General features: G+C 40.5%; 1 protein-coding gene across 2 annotated transcripts in view; it reads right to left on the bottom strand.

Moving 5' to 3' along the window:
- The window catches only part of samd4a (sterile alpha motif domain containing 4A), a 50,499-nt gene that overhangs the window by 12,030 nt on the left and 17,301 nt on the right, over positions 1-21,168 (bottom strand). The window contains exons 3-9 of one of the 2 annotated variants that reach the window (XM_056372675.1): positions 9,686-10,282; positions 5,791-6,078; positions 3,048-3,157; positions 1,982-2,068; positions 906-1,152; positions 717-802; positions 34-152 (exon numbers count right to left, since the gene is read on the bottom strand). In XM_056372675.1, coding sequence (XP_056228650.1) covers positions 34-152; positions 717-802; positions 906-1,152; positions 1,982-2,068; positions 3,048-3,157; positions 5,791-6,078; positions 9,686-10,282 — 1,534 coding nt within the window. The remainder of the gene's footprint in view (positions 1-33; positions 153-716; positions 803-905; positions 1,153-1,981; positions 2,069-3,047; positions 3,158-5,790; positions 6,079-9,685; positions 10,283-21,168) is intronic. The other variant, XM_056372684.1, reaches the window with a different exon arrangement.

Here is a 21,168-nt window from a genome sequence, read left to right as displayed (position 1 = left end):
AAAATGAAGGTTCCTGAATGTCTGTGTGTGTACCTCCTCTGCGGTCTGTACCCTGCTATGTCAAGTAGGGTTTTCCTGGGAATGGACCGGAACAGCCTCTGGACCTGTTGTTTCCATGACAACAGCCTCTTCTTCTGCGTCTCAGTGAAGGACTGACAGGGAGGGGGAAAGGGGAGAACAGGAAGCATGAATGGATGAAATAAGGCATGACTGGTGCACAGCATGACTCAGGATTTTCAGGTACACTGTGTCGACACAAATAACATAAAGAGAAAATCGAAAGCATGATACATTGATCATATTTACAACGAGACTTTCAGTATCTCCAGCTGAAGAGTTTCATAGAGACAGAGAGTGGTGTGGATGACAGTATTTCTCTTTAAACTAGCAGAACTATGATCCATGGTATGGATCCCAGGGTATGTTTTTTTTTACTGACCTGATTTTCTAATTCGTACTAACTACATGAATAATAAAATGAAGAATAAAAAAATAAAACTTTGATAACAGGCTATATGTTGATAGATATGTTGGTTATTGGAAATAAAATTCCCAGTGAGTTATATTGATACCATACCAAAACATCTTGTATCGTCTGTTCCTACTTTATTTATCCCCTAGGGGAAACTCAGGTAAGTATGTATGTACTGTATGTATATGAAGTGATCTATTGTTTTTTTCCCCTTCATTTTGACATGAAAATTGTGTGTGTTTACCTCATGGATAAGGCACTTGTCGATGAGTTGTAGGTAGGAGCTGATGTTGTCCTCGTCTGACCTCGACACCAGTAGCTGTGTACAAACTGAGGATGGGGTAGAGGTGGAAAAGAAGATATTAAAACAAAACAATAACCTTTCTGAGTCCACGAAAACAATCTCAACTTATCACTGGTGCATTAAGCTCACCTTTGCCCATAACACGAGTGAACTGGCCGGGTAGATCCCCCTCTGCGATGACACTTGCGCCTGACTCTGCTTCCCCTCCACCTCCCCCACCCAGGTGGGAGCCAGGTGCAGCGTTCTTGCCCTCAGGGCTCAGGAGGGGGCGCTGCAGGGAGGCCTCTTCACCACCACTGAAAGCCTTGATAGGCGTCATGATCATCTGGTGGAGCTCCTGCAGCGGGGCGCGCAGATTACTGCCCTCCAACACGTCCTGGTGGTGGTAAAGGATAGGAAGGACATGGAAGAGGGAGAGCAGATCCGAAAAATTAGAAAGAATGAAGAGATTTTACTTAACAGAAGCTATGATGATATTCTGATGATTTAATTGTAACCATACAAGAAAAAAATCTGTTACTTCTGACCTATATGTTGAATATCAAGAGACAAACAGATGGTGAGGGATCCCTGACCAAACAGCCATGTGATACAGCACAGAATAAAGTAATACCAAAAATACATACGTCTAGTCTTCCTTTACTACTTGAGTCCACGTGCATCATATCAGCCTGCCTCCCACCCATTACAGAGCCGTACATGAGTCTGTGTAAACCCAAAATACCAAGCAACAGGTGTCTTGTTTCCCTAGCCCTACAAATGCAGTGGTAACAAATTTTAAAGTGAAGCGTTGGTGAAAAGGTTAAGCCTGAATTTAGCTGGCCCAAGAAGTCCCTCCTGTGGTGTGCCCTTGAGCGCCATTGTCTTGCTTCGAAGGCTGAATGGAGGGGTGAGGGGTGGGGAGGGGGGAAGCGGATGGGTTTAAATTCGGAGCCCAAAACTCTCCTTCCTGGATTAGGTGTTCCTTTAGCTGCCATCTCAGATACGTAACACCAACTGAGAATGGCCACCCTTTTAACTCTCTCACAGACTGGGAAAGAGAGGTGGTGTCCACTAAGGTTACAAGCTCAATCACCAATTAAAAAAACTAAAAATAAGACTTCCAATTACATATGATTTCAGGTAGGAGAAGAAAATTCATGAAAATGTTTCTGTGTGAAGATGAGGAGGAAGAGGAGAAGGAGATGGTATACAGGCACTCTGACCTTTTCCAAGCTGCGCAGTAGGTTCTGCCTCTCTTTGAGCTTCTGAATGCTGATGACGATCTTGTGTCTTGCTCCTTTAGTGACTTTCTGTTAGAGGAAAGAAATTTGTGTCAGACATCTGTTAAAATACTGGTCTGTAGACTGATACCTAAAGTTTCAGATAGACGTGTGCAGTGTATAAAATAGAGCAGAGGGCGTGACAGCTCTGTTTTTTGAGAAAATGTAAGTAGTGAGGCGAGACTTAACTTATCCACTCAATTTTATTTGGGAGGACGAAAATGCTGAAACTGATTCTAGCAAATTGATTTCAGTTGAGGCTAATTTCAATTCTCACATGTCCCATGAAGGACGGATACTGACAATCCAGGTATTTTCCAGATCAAGCCAACAGCAGTATACTGAATGCTCTGTCACACAAAGGAACTCTTTGTCTTTTAGTTGGAGTTCAGCATGTCTCAGTGTAGCTGTGCAATATGTTAGGCTGAGACAGAGAAATCGTTACCAGCACCTGGAGGAAGTTTACAACTTCCCGGTGAGCTATGTTAATATTAGCTGCATCCTCTGTGTCCTCAGCATCTTTATCTAATATATTGTTATTGTACCATATATTCCACCATTATCAGCTTTTCAACATGACCTGGCTAAGCCTACCTACAAAATTATTTTGATTTTCAAAACTAAGATTTATTAAAACTAGTCACGTGAAGATGATGTTTTTATTCAATATTAATACAGAGTATTGTTTAAGCTCTTATTCATCTTCATTCTTTATTGCCTCTCATGTACCTGAACTACATGCTGTCCTTGGATGAAGTCTTGCCTTGCATACAAATCTCAACTTGTGTCAACAATGTCAACAAATCTAAATTGGTGCATTATATAAGGTTTATACTGAATGTATTTGATAATGTTGACTGAATCAGTTTATCCATTTTTAACAATTTACATCAGTGAATAGAATAGAAAGCATCCTGTAATAGCTAAGTCCATGTAAAGTTATTATCCTCTTCCAAAACTGACTGAAAACTGAATCTAACTCTGTCTATGTGTGTGAGTGTGTACAAACCTGTGCCTCTAGCTGGTCTTCAGTCAGTGACATCATCTCATCATAGGTCATAGTGGAAAAGAGAGCGGCGTATTTATGGAGACGGAGACTCTTCAGCCACGCAGGAACATCTGTGGGACAGAAAACACACATGCACACACATATTACATTATCATAGCTGCTGACAACATTCAATCTACACCGTTTATCTTTGTTGTCAATACAAATATGTAACACATAAGAAAAAATAAATACATTTATTGTATTTAACGATAGTTCCTAATAATGTCTTTAAACATGAACCGGATAAGCAGTAGAAATGGGCGGATAAAATTGAGTCCACACATGAATTTTATATAACATCAGAGATCTGGAACAATGGTACTTTCCTAAACCCAAACACAAAAACATTTCATAAGTAACATTACTGTATATATTTATATTTAAGACCTTTGATAATAAAATATGTTAATGGATTTTTTTGAGGAAACTTAAACCAATGCTTTTTAAGACTTTTCAAAACCTGCAGATAGTAAAAGATAACAGTAGACCTATGGTAATATGTTTTAAGCACATATGAAAAAAATTGCTTGTTTTTAGGGCAAATGTGTATGACATGCTGTTGGCAAAAGGATTGACTAATCTAATTGTTACTGATCACATATTTAGTCAGACACTGCTCACTGGAAAAATGCTTACTAATGATCAACTTGTCCGTACTCAACATTCAAAGTGCTGAAAGTGTTAGCTAGTTGTTGAGACAGCTTTGTTATCATTTGGAGTTCAGGGTGAAGCCTAGTGTTTTAGTGGTTTTGTTGCTTACAAGTTTATAACAGAAGCACCAACAAACATTCCCTTTTATGAAACTTTGTTATTCCTTTGTTTTTTCCTTTGTCTATGTCTTTGTTGTTTTTTGAGGGCTCACTTAGACACACTTGTAAAAGCTCTGAGAGGGAACAGGGACTTGTATGACTGAACATCTTCCCTAATCTCCACCTACCCAACCTGATATGGAGTTTCAATACACAAGCAGAGCTCCACCTTCCAGTGAGTAATACAGACTTCAGCAGAGTGTTTGATCACAGTTAGACAGTTGTTTGATTTAGCTGAATAATGAATATTGTGATAGAGTTTAAAATTAAGTTTGCGATGAAAGAAAAATAAAACATTTGGGGGTTCACCTTATCTTAGATTAAATCTTGAGAAGTCAATGTTCTGTAACATCATGGAAATTAAGAATCTTATTTCCCCATCTGATACTTGACACCTGGTGCAGAGTCTCTTCTAACAGTAACACAAAACTGAAAAATGGTTTTAACATTCTCCTCTGAAATGAAATAGACAAATGACAGCTTCAGCTCGTTCTCTTAGGACTGTAAATGAGAAGTGTTCATTTTGTTTGCAACAGGTTTAGCTGGTGACAACATGACAAATCTTTGTAAAAAAGAAAAGACAGGAACTACATGAGAGGTTTAACTCCAGTGTAGACAGAGTAAGGTCAGTGGGGTCAGCAGTTCTGGCCTCTGCTTTCCCTGACAAACTACTCCGACCGGATCAACAACTTGCCAAAGCCTCCAGCTGAATGTTTGTGAGGCACACATAGCAGACGGTCATATAAGTTTCTCCACTGAATTGGTCATGTCTCTATCCCTGTTATCACTCGGGTCTTGTAGGGAAGCCCATATGCAGGGCAGAGAAGTTCCCCATTCCTCATGAATCCTACCAGAATGTCTTTAAACACTTCACAGAAAGACAGACCAGTGTTACGACACAGTCCATGCAGCAGTAAAAACAGGACCTGCACTGTCTGCCTTCATCTTTTCCCAGAACATGAACATACTACGGCACAGCTGCCTTTAGAAAGCCAAACAATTTATGTGGAACATCTAACAGCAAAATTTTAAATCACTTAACAATGAATGTCATTATTTATACTGTCAAATGAAGGTAATATTAATAACCTCCTAGGACCTGGCGTCTACATATGTGGACCTCACATTTTGGGTTCTCTAGACCACAATACTAACTTTTTCTCAACAAGGGCCTGGTGACCACATATGAGGATATTATACTGCCGCTCAGTAATCGGAATTTAAAACTAATGTCCTCATATGTGGACATAATTTTTCTCAGAAACTACATCATGTAAAAAGATAATTCTTTGTTGTTACACTCATCAGGTCCCAATCAGCCTAAATAGCAAAGAGAAATTGAAAATGCACGCCATGCAAGAGTTCGGGTCTTAGGAGGTTAATGTCAAAATGCCTTGCACTAACAATATTACTAACATTATTGTTAAATTAAATGTACAATTACCATTAAATGAGACCATAAAGTTGACAACAAACATGTCCCTGCTTTTTAATGGTAGTTTCTACTTGTTCCCTCTTCTTGTAATTTCTGAAAAAGCGAGCAAGCAGGGAAAGACAAAGAAAGTAAAAAATGTCTGCTCAAAAAGTTACTGGAGTTGCCAATTACTTTTAGAAATCAAGATTAAAAAAATCACCATCTAGTGATGCCGTCACTAAGTTGACAATGGGCTGGTTCTGAGGCTGCCCCATACTGTCGCCCTGAAGCTGCTGCTAGTCCACAATTCACTTAATTTCCTGTTTCATTCAGTCAGTCTCTCTGTGACAGATTTTACACTGGATCAGACTCTAAAAGTAAACCACACTACCACAACATTACTAACTATACAACCTTGTGGGTACATGATAATGCTGATAATGCTGAATTGTACTTCTGACTGGTCTTTCTTACTCACCCCTCATGCCACTGCCCTCCTCATGAAAGGAACTACGATGCAGACCTGAACCACCTCCTAAACCAGCCTCCTCCAGATGCTCACTGCCACCACTGCCTGAGGAGGCGATGCTGCTCTGGGGTGATAGAGGTGCGTGGTCTGGGGCTGGGCCTCGAGTGGTCCGTAGGTCCTCCTGAGACAGCCAGACATGGCCCAGAGGCTGGTTGCTGGGGCCGCTCATGGGAGGCGTCAGGGACACGGAGCGCTTCAGGGGACTGTGAGGCTGACTGCCACCTCCACTCGTCAGGACTGCAAGGCAGGGGCAGGCTGTTACAAAGAGCTTGGCTAAGACTGGAGAAATCATACACTAATGTAAAGATTGCAGATTGCCTGAAACCCTATCCCACATAAGACTCATCTGTCCTAAACATCACCCTGTATAACTGTTAATTAACTGTGACACCTGATTGGCTGATGGTAATGGTTAGATCTGCCCGACCCTCATCTCACATACTGTAAAAGCAATAACTAACATTCTGCCAAATGTTTAAGCACCATTTTTAATACATATACAAAATGTGATGCAAATTATTACATTATATGTATTAAAAATCTCAAATCGCATATTTGTGAAATACGTTTAATCCAGAGTCTGACCCTGGGAGGAAAGAAGATTAATTACTCACCTATAATCATACAGTGAATAGCTAGGTTTTTATTACCAGTTAATTAAATGGTCTCGTTGTCAGCTATAACCAGGTACTTACTAATCTGATATTGATACATCAAGCATTGCAGTGAATTCCCTGGATGCCTCTGTTGGCTTTGTAAATTTTATTAAGATTAAAATGATAAATATTTACACTGATCTCCATCTTCCTTCACTTGCAATGTAGCTCTCCTCAGATGTATCCCTCTATGTGTTTGAATTTTCTGTATTTCCTTTTACCCGTGAATAACATTAGATCTCCAGAGCCAAACTAAGCTAAAAGTAGCTCAGATGTGAAATTAAAACGCAGTGTTTGTTTGTAAGTTAACTGAGGCAGGTGGAAGGAGGAGGCCACATTCGCGAGAGAGGAAATACACAGGGCTCTGCTTCACCTGCTTGTTGGTTTAAATATTCAGCCTTGAAGCTCAGAACCAAAACAAAACCTACTGAATGAAATAAATCCATTGCCAAGAAATCTGTGTGATAAACCTTTTTTCTCTCTTTCTCCATCTTCCTATCTCATCTCATTTCTCTATTAATAATTGAAACCTGTGATGAATTTATGATGAATTCATGTTTGAAACCTATTGGGTTCAAACCAATGTTACTGTTACTACTGAAATCCCACTATTTTAAACCCAATACAAGCAGCCCTAGCATCAGAGGTTTTCCCTGTCAAAGGAGGTAAACAGAATGAAAAGGTGGAGAGCCAAAGAGCTTTTTGTGTCGCCGCTCTGACGGGGTAAGCTGCCACCAATACTCCAGCCTCTCTCCTCCTCCTATATGTGGTCCTCTTACTGTTGGCGCTATGTATAGGACTTCATGGGCCCCGTTTAAAATAGGTGCCCAGCTAACATTACAAGTTCCAGTCCCTAAATATTAGCCATTTTCCCTAAATACAGTCTCCCACAAAGGCTGCCTTACAAGGGAAAGGATGGGTGGTATGTCCTGCTGTGGCTTGGACTCAGGCTGAGAGTATGGGTGGAGAGGGGTCATCAGGATGTTCTATCAGTAGCAGGTTGATGTGGTTGGACAATAATACTCCTGTAATCCTCATCACCATCATGGCACAGATGAGCACAGTGTGTGGGGAGGGGGACCTGAAGACTTGGTGGCTGACTCTGACTATATGCTGGATATTTAGTGATACCCAATGAGGAGAGAAATATTAAGACTATTTTATCATCTTCCTCTGACCTTTGCACACTGGTAAATATCCACACACCAGTTCCAGGTTGCTTGTTGGATATTCAACACTTCTTCTCACTGGAATCGGTTAAGGAAAGTATCTGCTCACCGTGTCCATCACTGTCGAGGCTGGGGTAACTCTAGTTTATCAGTTGTGAAATCCTGAGGTCTTTTGTGTGGGACTGAAGCCGCTTGCAGTCAAAAATACAAGAGGATCTTTCTTGGAGCAGTGAGCAGGGCTTTAAATGTGTCTTTATTTATAAACCCTCAGCTGTTTCTTTCATCTCCCAGGAAAAAAAAAAAAAAAACACAGAGCCCTTGCATTCTTGTCTGGAAATATCCTGCTCTAACCATAGTTATGTTCAATTTCAACAGCCCTGCCCTCTCTGTGTGTTGTCTTCCACCTCACACAGCCTCTGTAGTTGCTGTGTGGGTTGTTCAGAGTGCAGTTTGTCTGACCAGAGTAAATTTGCTGTGTTGAGTCTATTTAGTGTGTCCAGGGTGTGTTATACTGTGTTTGGTAAGCTTGGAGTGTCTTTAATGGAATTACAGTGAACCTAGTGTTGGAACTGAATTTAAATATGCATTTGTTGTGCTGCTAAATGCTATACAGATGCTTTTCTGTGTTTAGTGTCAGTGATTATTATCCAATCAAGCACAGCTGATACCAAAATGAATCCCTTACAATTTTCATTGCAACAGAGAAAAACCTTTGTCATATAGCTGCCTACTGTATTGTGTTTCAAGTGGGTACTGCAAAGCCAACACCTCCTATTTGACAAATAATGTGGCCTTGTTTCATTTGTTTGCCACATGAGTTCAAGCTTAGAGACCCTGATGTGAAGTTGTGCCTGGGTGCGGGCGATCAGGTGGCCACCCCAGACAGAGAGGCTATCATCAGGCCAGCCCAGAGTAGGTGGCTCTAATCACTGAGGTGGTCTCAGAGGGTGCAGTGGTTGTGACCACCTTGGCTTTAGAAGTACACAAGCTAGTCTGGGTTGAAATGCAGCCCATCTCATGTTTGAAAAACATATGACAATCAAAGGAAATAAAGTGTGAAAGGATTGCAATCTTTAATCCAGGCTTTTCAAAAGATAGCATCAGGTGTGTGTAACTCCTCAGATGCAAAAAAATTTATTTATTGCAATTTATTCCAAATGGTGGCACAATGTGGACTAATGTCACATTTTGGCATTTTGACATTTTTCTGTGAAGTGGGCCAATCAAAGAAAGTAAACATGCCTTCTGATGCTAAGTGATGAGAGGAGGATAAATATTGATGAATTAGTTTATTCCTGTGACTAAGGAATCTAAACAGTGGGCAGGTATGAGCGCACAGCCATCAATCTTTAGCAATATGATCTATCTTCTTAGTCAAGACTCCTTTAATAGAATTTGTGCATGACACAGACACAGTAACCCAGTTGAAGTTTTACTGGTTTCTTTTATGTCTCTTGTGATACAGAGGATTTTTTTCATTTTAGTTATTAATTTGGCCAGTTTAAATGCCTACACACAATTTGAAATAATTTTTGGGAAGTCTATCCCATCTTTAAGTTCATAACTTAATGAAGGTATGTACTGTAAATCACACCCTACTGTTATCCCTAATGTCTGTCTCTCCATCCACATGACACCTGAAATATGGATGAAGATGACAAATATATTGTTTACAATAACAAATGCTGTAATAGGTGGATCATGATAATGGACCAGAGTTAGAGGTACTTGTGCCATTTTAATATTTACATATTTAAGGGGCTTATAATTACATTATGTATGTCTAATTGAGGCAATTTATTATTTTTGATCATATTTTCAAAAGTTGTTGCAGTATTCTAACACGTACTATTACACTGCATTATATTGTTGTATTCATTACATTATCAAGTGCTTCACTGTACGGCTGCTACCAAAGAACCAACCACGCATGCTTACCATGTGTGCTATTAAAGCACAAACATGATTAGAAAAGGACACACAGTACAAGGGACAGAGCACAGATGGGATTTCACTTACTAGTGTTACCGCCTCCACCAGTTCCAACTGTGTTTATGGTTGCCGGAACAGAAGACGATGGGTAGAGAAGCAGGTGCCCATTCTCACAGCCCTGCTGCTGCTGATGCCATCCTCCGCCCAGCCCTGAATCCCTGGAGCTCTGCCACCCATTGAGGCGGTCGTCTGAGCCGTAGCGCTGGTGGTGATGCAAGGAGTACAGGTTGCCTGATGAAGAGGTGTTAGTGGAGGAGGAGGATCCTGATGAGGTGAGGGTGGATGGAGGTGTGGACTGGTGGTGGTGGTGGTGTGGCCCCGCAGGAGGAGGCCTTTCCAGTGAGTCTCCCCGAGCAGCAGCCCTTTCCTCCAGGTGGTTGAGCCAGAGTGCCAGGGCAGCGCGGTCTTCCAAGGAGGTGGCGGGATGGATGAGGGCGTAGGACAGGAGCTGGCGAGACTCCTCCAGGTGGTGGCCATGCTCAATGGTGTGGGCCAGGATGCGTGGCAGCAGGCGCATATACTCACCCTTGGCTTCAACATTGCCAGGTTTGAGCAGTGGGAGATGGGTGAGGACAAGTGAGATGACACGCTCCTTAGGCTCGCCTTGCCACTGGCTGATCACTCCTGTTGGGAGACAAAACACATGAAGCATTAAAAACCAATAACCCACGATTCATTGCTACAGTTTTTATCAAAATGGTGCAGTATACGACTGTTAGGTATGACTGTATGAGTTCAAATGTTTGCATCTCATTAAGTCTCCTTCCAATAATGACCCTGATTGACCTGATTGGACCACAGTGATGAAACTGATCATCATCTGATCTAAAATTACAGCAAAAGAGAGACTCCTGCTGCACGATATCCAAGGTGGTAGCAAAGGCAAAGTAATTGATGGATAGACAGATGGATTAGTGAACACATGTACGGTTATAAATAGAAGACACCAAGATGATGTCAGGCCCACTGGACTGTCATCCTTCTATTTTGCTGTTTCTCTACACACCCAGCTCTGTAGGTTGCTGGTGGTGGCTGTACAGCTCTATACATAACCTGGAGACCATGGAGCTCTATTGTTGTCCAAATCAGTAGGTCATTAGGAGCCCATTCCTATCATCTTGGACCAGGCCTATAGATACCAACAAGTCAGGGCAGCAGCTTTAGACAACCATGCAAATAGAGAAAGGATGCAAGAGGACGCAGGCCGGCTTCACTTCCTGTTTGAGAGATGTGTCTGTGGGAATTTGACCGCTGCGGCCATTCTTAACTTTAAAGATCTTGTCTCTAAACCAGACATATGAAACATGTGAAACCAGAAAAAACATCTGCTAGCCCTTCTGTCCAAAGATATCCCAATGTCACAGTCTACTTTGTGGTGATGTACAGCTCTGTCTGCCCTGTTGAGTGGACAGCTGCAGCTCTAATCGGGCAGATGGAAGACCACAGACCCCGAAGCCTTCCAAACAAGGTTCACGTCTACTTCATCCCATGAGAGATGACCACGACTGAGGGATTAAATAATTCTGGCTGAAGCCTACTCACAGCATGGCGCTGACAGCCTTACACACGTTTACACATACAATCCTATGCTTGTCTACTCATTGGAGGATCAGAGGCCAGCGTGTGTCCTGGTAAAACATTTTTTTCCCCCAAAGTCCAGTTTTTTTTTTTTTAAATTTCAAACCACAACTGAGATATAGCAATTGGACAATGTCAATCCAATCAACTGTTCAATAACTTTATTGAGATGAAAACAGGGATAAATGTATGGTTCTCAGTAACTTTATTTTTGAAATTACATATGTCCTGTATGTGATGTGATCTGTGTTTAATACTGTTGAGATGAGGTCAAAGACAATTCCTTAGTTTGGCCATTTATCCTATTTGGTCAATATATTCATAAATTGTTGTAAATTGTATTTTGGCATTGGTTATGTATGCCATCAAGACTGTTTTTATAACAATATACCACAAAAACCTTCCGTTTCAGGCTTCATGCTTGGTTGTTTTCAGGTTAAAAACAGCCTTTTTTTCTCTCAGAACACACAGTACTCCTGATTGAAAATTTTCACAGGCACTTTTTGAAGAAAGGTTCTTCAGATCCATGTCAGCTAATGTGAATGGGTGACATGAAGGGACATGACAGAGTGAACTAGGCCAGGCTGTCCCAGAGCTCAGTACAGAGCCTACACTAGGAGAGAGGAGGTGGGGTAAGACTGAGGTATAAAGGGGTTTGAGAGGGAGGAGGAAAAAATAAATGTAGGGAGGGAGCACTGTGTGTGAGGGGAGCCAGGGAGTTACTCCACTCTGCTCCAGAGATGATGTAATCCTTCATTCCTCTGAATGAGGCAAGTCTCGGTCCATCCATGAACAGGAATTGTTCCATGATTAAAACTCATTCATTTCCAAATGACTGGAAAACATTAAGATGTAACACAGAAACCCTCATAAATACTCAAAGAAAGTTTACAGAAGCAGCGGTGCACTGCCAACTTTTAAACATCACCATTATACTTTGACAGTAAAAAAAAGTACTTTTTGTTGACTCAATAACCGATGGCAACTAAAATGTCTCAAGCAAAAAATTGGTAAAACTTGACATTACAACCTGTACTAATTGTTGTAATTTAAGTATTAATGCCTTATATACACCTGTAATAATCAACAAAAAGCATTTTATGTCCAAAAACATTCAAATATGTGAAAAAAAATAATACATTATTAATACATTAATGTAAGTTCTGAATCAGTATATTATATTGACTACATACAACACTTGTCCCCCAAATTATCAATGTTACTTTTAGCTAAATAGAGCAGCAAACCAGTGCTGTGACCAAACATTTTTTTGGAAATTCTGAAAATCGGACAAACTCCTCCTGAAGCTCATTTGTCTGCTATTTTCTTAAAATATTAGCTGATGTCGACTGTGATTTGACAGATGAGCCTGTTCAGGACTCACACATCATATCAAGACAATTTACATTTTCATTTTACTTAAAGTAGTAATTAGCACAGTGATCCTACGAGTTCTCTGTATGAAAGGGTCTCTGTTTGTCTTATTGTCTTTTCCTGTCTCTGATTTCAGCAGGGTTTTGACAGGTAGAAAGTTCTTTCACCTTTTCACTTCCTCCCTCCATGCAGTTCCACACATTCAAAGCCAGCAGAACACATGTCCAAGTCTAGCACTCCCCCATGAACTCCCGGTCAAGGCTGTAGAGTGCAAACCAAGATATCAATAGAGATCTATATTAATGTAAAATTATGTTAATGTAAAATTCCAAGGATGCTTGGATGAATTGTTTTATAATTTTGAACAACACTGGAAATTTTCTCACAACTGACTACAACTACAATGAGCATGAGGAATATACAACATATCTGGATGGACACCACACACACAAACATCTGTCATTTGTATGGTTGATGCTGTTACAGCACGGCAGATTTTTCACAGAAAATACAAAGACAATTGCCACATCTTCTGTCACAGTGTGCACTGTCCCTTTACTGAGCTACAACCCTTTACCAATTGATTCAGATCATTAGTATGTCTGTGTCTGTCAGATCTGATTTTGCAGAATCATTCATGTGCATCAACAGAGAACCACTATAACAACAATGCAACAATACTCTGTGAAATAATGGTCAAAGGTCAATATTACTGGCTAAATAGAAATGTGACAGCCAGGTGAGCAGGTGATTTGACAGAGGCTCATTTACCTTGTCCCTCACTTTAAACAGGTGGTCAGTTTCAATCACATTGCAGAGCACTGCAATGATGGGATAGAAAGTTCTAATTTACACTAATAAAGTAATACTATTACATAGAAATACACAAATACAGTAATGCTGTATTGTGGTCAGAGACCAAAGATACGTGGATGCTAACCCTGTGAAGCTAACAATACAATTCTGCCTCTTCTGCCTGCAAAGACGATAAACTGGTATATGCAGAGATGTAGCTAAAGACTAAAAGTTAGAAAAAAGTGATTTTTATCAGAAGTATTGAAGTTTAAATTAGAACCTAGAACTTTCCTCCCTGAATAAATACTTTTTTAAAACTAAATCAGAAGAGAAAAAGTCCGGAAAAAGGTTTGGCTAGAAGTCAGGAAGCTACTCCAGGCTTATTGACATCCTACTCTAAGGTGAAAAGGTCAAGGAGTCAGCCTTGGAGCAGTTCCCCTCACAGCAAACAAACAGGCAGCATCTCTTAAAGCTCAGAGAGGGGTCACAGTAGTCTCAGTCAACACAGGTCAAAGGTCAACTGCTAGGAGAAACACTCGTCTATCTATTACACAAATGGACCAGATTCTACCCAGCAAGACAGAGACAGACAGAGTGAATAACTGTCTAAGTGTGAAATCAACCAACCAACGCTGCTGAGAAAATATTCACGGAATTACTTATTTATTAGAAATACAGCACACTCACAATCGAAGAAGCCATTAACTGTTCATAGATTCACTTAATACAACAAGTCAAATTAAATTCAAAGCAGACAGGAAGAGAAGGTTTTCCCATTCATGTCAGACTCTTTCCTTCCCTCCTCACCTAGCATGGTCTCTCTCACCCTGAGCCTTGAGGGGAAAGTGCTAACCTCATCCAACTGGAGTGAAAAGGGGGGGTGGGGGTGGGGGTTTACGACACTGACAGAAGAGAAACACTGGAAACACTGAGTTGCCATTCCTCCTTACACAGCGATACCAACAGCTCATTTTCTTTTGAAGTTTCTGACTCAGAGTTTCACTGTGAACTTCACTCTGTTAAACTGATCCACCTCTGCATGCCAGCTGACAGAGAGGATGCAGAGGCAGGCCTGGTTAGTCAGATAACTGTCAACCCTGTGAATATCAGATTTTCAACAAAGTGAAAAAAAAAAAAAATTTTGTACCATACATTGAGCGATAAAGCAGTCAAACAAAATAAGTAAAAAACAAACAGAATGCAGAATGTGAAAGCCAGTGTGAGTTATTCAATGAGACAAAGGTTTAATTTGTTCTTTCATGTAAGACAGAGAGACAGCGGCATGCTGGGAACTGATGAATCACATCAGCATCATTGAGTAGAATGACTGAAAAAGAAAGTCAGACATACACAAACACTGAAACCTCAGACAGAGAGAGTCATTTGTTCGGGGGCTGACACAGCATTTCCCTGCTGTGGACAATGTCTGCTGGTGAACTCTGTGTGCTATCCTGCCCTGGCACTGCCCTCTGACACCCTCTCTGGCACCAATACAATGGTGCTGCTTTCAGCACAGCCCTGCCTCTCTGAGTACAGCTCTTCCAAACTGTACGCTTTTCGTCCACAACCTGGCCACTTTGTCGTCACTGAGGAATGTACAATAGAAACAGAAAGCAGACAGACAGACAGGGAAGTCAGTGGGTCACTGTGTGTTTACACACACAAAAAAACTTTGTCAGTATATTATACTAAAATATCATTAATCAAGGACATAATTGACAGATGCATTGATAATGAAGATAGTCATTAGTTTGAGTCATACTGTCAATGCTCTCAATCAAGGTTATGAGACATCAGGTAGCTCTATAGTGACTCTAACATCTTGTGTGAAGATGCCAATTTGTGTTCATGATGCAGTATTTGGTACTTTCCATCCTGATGGTCCCTTAGAATTAAAGAGCAAGATCGTCTTTTCAGAGCTGCCATATTATACCAAGATAACATTTCTAAACCCACAGGTACATTTTATTTTCCGTCAAACATTAGTATTTAAGAGTTGTTATTTCTTTTTGTTGACTTTAAATAGTCTGTACAGCTGCATCAATCTAATCCAGAGTTCTTCAGTTCTCATTTCTGTCACCATTTTTCCTGGGTCTGGCAGACAAAGATGGCATTCCCATTCTCTAACCTGCCTACAAAGCTCTGATTGGCTAGGGGATTTTTCTAGCTATGGTAAAGTCTCTTGTTGTGCCAATGGTCAGACCTAACTGATCAAAGAAAGAAAACTAGCCATTGAGAAGTCTGTGACCAACACTTAAAACAAGGCGCTGTTTTAGTTATGAGTGAGGGGTGTGACTCTTTTTTCCTGAATTGTAAAACATCTAGCTCAGTAATATTTATCAATAGAATACTACCCACCTACATGTACAACACACAGCTGAATGCAACAAGTTCACTCTTGTTCTCTGAGGGTTGTTCAGCCCCATTCTGGGAAGCACTGACGTAAAACTGAAGTACAAGTAGGCAAGTCAGTTCAAGGGAATGCAGGTACTTAAGAGAAGAAAATGAATGCCCTTCTTCACAAAATAAGATATCTCACTGTAACATGAACATGTTACTGAACATGGCCACATCCCTGGAAAATCCCACAGTAATGTGACTGGGTTAACAAAATCAGCCATCTATATGTAGAAAAGCAGAGCTACCTTGCTGACAATTTAAAGTTTAAATTTAAATAATAGCCTCCTTTCATGTTTTTTGTCTAATAGCCCTGGTTAGCAATTTGCCGTTCTAGTTAATTAACTGGATTTTATTCTTAAGAGATTTACTTCATATTGGTATATTGGTTTGATTCTTCGGATCTGTACAGCATGCTAGTTTTTATTAATTAACTAAATTTAGACAGATATTAAAAATTTCATGACGTTTCTCCGAACCAAGTATAGTGTTGATGCTGTGCACCCATGTGTACTACAAAACATTAAATAACCTTTGAGTTTGTTTTTTTAATGTATGCTCACACAAAGGTCATGCATGATGGTTACGTTGCACAGAGAGAAAGGGTATGTTTACCTGAATCATACAAGAGATACTTGGGCCGATGTTCGATAGTATCCCCCCCATGATAATATCATATATCGCGATATTTGGGCTGGACTGTATCGAGATATTAATTTTTGGATATTGCCCAAGCCTACTTGATACTGTCTGAAAGAATAATATCAGAATTGAGTTTCTTTGTCTATGTAGGTTTAAGAGGGTTAATGAAAAAGGATAATAATAATCATCCACTAAAAATGACTGAAATAATCAGGTTTCTTTTAACCCAAGACTGCTGTCTTGTATCACATGACCTCTGCGTTCAATATAACAGTATAACAATATCCTCTTGTAACTGTGGTGGATTAGCGTAGGATTTAAATCAGGAGTATAACAGTGGCTCTGTGACTCCTCTCCCAGGTTTTAATCCCAACACTCAAAAAATGCGAAAAAAGCCAAGAACAGCAAGAAAAGCAACTGAAAATTTCTGTAATTAATATAAATCACATTACATATCCAACTAATATGAGTTCCCTGCAAATGTGGACCCAGCAGATGTTCATTGGGTTTAACTTTGACCCTGAGCTGGATACACCGTGTCCTCTTCATAACCGACTCAGATCACAAGACACAAGTGACACTGATGGAAACAATGTGATTGTTTTAGCTCATTTGTTACACATTGGTTATGTGCAAACACAAACACACCCCAATGGAGACGCACACTCACCCACACACACTTGTGGAGACTGTTGGTGGGACACATGATTCCTCTCATTCTAAATATAGATAGGTCAACGGCACACAAAGCCACAACAAGGCAGCGAGTACAACAGATAAGACCATATTAGAGGTTAGCAAAGGGACACATTAACTCCCAATCGCACTGACAATGACACACCAACTTTGCATGTGTGTGAGAGAAAGAGAGACAAAGAGATTGAATGTATTGAGTGAGACAGTGAGGAAAGGTGTGTATGAACCAGTGTTTGGGGGAGTGGATTACAAGATTAATAAAATAAAGTTAGTTCACGTTGAGTTTAAAATAAAGATTGGGATTACATTTTTTGTTAGGGTTAAGATGAAGCTATAGCTGAGGTATAACCAAGGAGGGTTAGGGGCTGAATCTAGACCATGGAAAATCCTCAGAAGTCTGTGGTTGTGTGACTGTGTGGCCTGTAAACTCTGTCCTGTGCTTCTCCTGTTAGCAAAACAAACATGAGAGTGTCTCACTTTGTGCCACTACCGGCAACTCGCTGTAGCTGTTGTTGACTCAACACCACGTCCGACACAGCATGTTCCCTTTACCAACCAAAGGACAGCAACCCGAGCGGAAGCAAGAGAGAGCTGACCAACAATAAACAGAGCAGGGGGGCTTAATTTAGGAAAGGACCTACCAAGGAGGCTAGTAGGAGCTAGCTGAAAAACAGCAAGTGAGAGAGAGAGAGAGAGAGAGAGAAAGAGACACTGGCAGAAGAAGAGATAAAAAGGTGAATTGAATGTCTGTATGAAAAGATCCTGGGACAGACTTTTTAATCAGACACATTACAATGCAGTTACACAGTTTAGACTGACATACAGTACATAACCCCAGAAGTTCATGGTTCAGACAAAGGCCCAGGAAGGAATTTGGAAAACAGTTTAGACAACCTAGAAAAAGCTGTGGAAGGAGAAAAATGAGATAGGGTGGTGGAGGTTACTTGAGGAGAACCAAGTCAAGAAAGGCAGAGTAGTAGATGGGTGGAGTGAGGGGTGGGAGAGGGTAGAAAGGAAAAGTTCCCGCTCCTGCTTTCCGAGCAGATTCTCCAGCTCAGCAATGGGGAATGTGCTGGCATACCACAGAGCCTGCTGCTGAAAAATGCAGTGATTCCTAACGGATCAGCCGGGGTCACACACACACACACACACGCACGCACGCACGCACGCACGCACGCACGCACGCACGCACGCACGCACGCACGCACACACACACACACACCTATCTGTACTACAGTTCTATCTTACACTAACTAAAACAGGTCTTTTTCACACCACATATAATGGGCCACAATATCACAATCTCCAGTAATTAACATATAACACTGGCATTGGATGCTTATTACGCTGACAGTATTAGTATTTGTTTTTCGTAGGCATAATCATTAAAGAGGTATGAATAAGGAAGAAAAAGAAAAAAACTAAAGAGAAGCAAAAAAGAACAAAAAAGTAAATTCAAGGACACTGTATGTAGTGGAAGAGGTGTGGTTCACACAATGTATGATGTAATTGATCTAATGCTATATGCTGCATCGCCCCACCCAGAGAGAGAGAGAGAGAGAGAGAGAGAGAAAGAGAGACCATGTCCTGACAAGAAGTACAGGCAGGCTCCCACAGGTCCTAACACAAGCTTAGGGGCCCTGTACATGGGGGATAAGAGAGGAGAGAAGGAAGAGGGTGTATACAAGATATAGCAAGATGGACCAGAGAGCTCACTAGTGGCAACAGGTTTTGACTGAAGGGCGAGAAAAGAGGGAAGACTGAAAAATAAACAAGATGGGACAATCAAACATGTAATAAACAAGAGGGGAGGAAATAAACCAAAGAGCCAAGAAAGTAAAAAAGATGCAAGAGAAACAGAGAGAAAAGAACGACTGTTTGAAAGAGACGGAGGGAGTCAGTGTTGTGTGATCAGCTTGACCTTGGCCTCAGCCTGACCTACTGACACATAACTGACTGAGGGAGGAGGAGGAGGAGGAGCACTGTTTATTCCTGTCTATTCTAGTTTGTTTGTTTTTTTAAATCCCTAAGTAAAGTTTATCCATTTCCCATTGTGCTTTTAACAATCCCAAGGGAAGTGAAATTTTGCCACATTCACAACATAATAGATGGGACATAAATACAAGTCGGTAAAACCATTCAAGTCTGCCTCCCAGCTCTAAAATAAATGATAAATAAATCTTTAATGGATACAATAGCATTGAGAGGCTGGTATAAATGGATATAGTCGCAGCTAGTAGACTATGTCTTATTGATGCCATGTCTTTAACTTGCACTCTAACTATCTTGTCTATTTTTCTGTGAAATTACACAGCTCAGGGACACAGGGTGGAACTGTGATCAGATGAAAAATATCAGTATCAGATAAAATAATGATTTGATGATCATCTATCAGTTATCTTTAACTGTAACTACCAATTCGGTGCAGCCATAACTCGGGCAATTTCTGCTATCAATCTCCATTGCAGGTGATTTACAGATTTTAACCTGACATCACTGAAAAAGCAAAATGCCCATATCAACCTTGGAAAAAAAACATGTATCACGAATACCAGCCTTTAAGTAGAATTGTTAAGGTCAGCTTCAACTTTCAAGATTAAAATTAGGACAAGTTTCAGCTTTGAAGTTAAACCATAATGAGTGGTGAAACTGAGGAAGAGGAGAGCACAGAGCGAAAATCTATCCTGGTCCATCTAAATAATCGGTGTGTAAGTCATCTTTCTAGACAGGTGAAGCTGTGAGTTAGAGACAGGAAACATGCGGTCAAGCTGTCAGGAAACCAGTCAGCAGGTCATTCAAACTGCTCTCACTGGATGAATCTCTCTTGCACACATGCTGACTTTTGGATATTTGGACAAAAATTACATTTGATTATTCCTTCTTAAAAACACACACAAAATGTATTTTTGTGCATTATGTCGATAAGAGAGCAAACCAATACAATGAGAGACATACAGTAACTACATGGATAGGTGATTATTTAGGTGCATATTTTTGAGATGTGGCCTCAGGTTGCTAGTGCCGAATGGTAGGCTAGGCTAACTGTGGCTTACATAGCTTGCAAACAACTATATTACTAGTTCCCACAATTTTGCCAAATACTGAACAAAATCCAAAGTCAGCCCTTCAGTGAATGCACTTTCTGCTGTAAACATATTGCTTAAACCTCAGATGAATGAGAAATCTGGGCACATGTTTACAAAGTATCTTAAGTAGCTTCTATCTTAAAATAAAGGTCATGTCAGTCCTAACTTTAGGACTCAAAGAATCGCAAAAGTACTGTTGTCATTCCACGTTGCGATGTTTTGGAAACCTTAAACGATGCTGAATTACTTAAAAGGATACCGGCTCAATCGTGAGGGAATAATGATCATTGTGGAGCTTGTGAGGGATGCAGCCATAGATGGAGCACATGTAAAAATTATTGCACCATGACAAGACAAGGAAGTATATGTTAACAGGAAAAAAATAAAAATAAATCACACCATCAACACAGGTTGTATTCAGTGCTGCCCATACAGTTCTACACATTGTTGCAAATTGACCAGGATCTACACCCAATTCATGGTTCTTAATGGAAAGTGACCTGAGGCTGGTGTTTGAAAGGCATCATATTCCAGTTGGATGTCACTTGGTGGGGGACAGTGGATATCCATATACCGACATGCCTTTCATACAGGTGGCTAGACTGCCAATTAGGTTTAGTTAGGTAGTCTATGACAGGTGAGTTTTTTTTTTTATTAAAATTTAAACAATTTTTTTCCATTGCGTGAATTAAATGTAAGTTTTTATTTTAAATTAAATTCTCCTGGGTCGACACAAACCTTATCATATGGATGCATTTTGGAGAATTCACTACTTTGGTAAACTGCACATAATCTGTTATTTCATTTATATTTATTTATTTCTCAGTGTTTTTTAATTATTACTGCGGGTGTTGTGCTTGCGTTTTCACCGGCACAGACCAGTCTTTGATCAAATAATCACTGTAGTTCCTGCAAGCAAGCTGGTCTGTAAGAATTGACGTC

The sequence above is a fragment of the Seriola aureovittata genome, chromosome 1 (assembly GCF_021018895.1).
Source record: "Seriola aureovittata isolate HTS-2021-v1 ecotype China chromosome 1, ASM2101889v1, whole genome shotgun sequence".
NCBI lineage: Eukaryota > Metazoa > Chordata > Actinopteri > Carangiformes > Carangidae > Seriola > Seriola aureovittata.
This window is presented reverse-complemented; position numbering and strand designations above follow the sequence as displayed.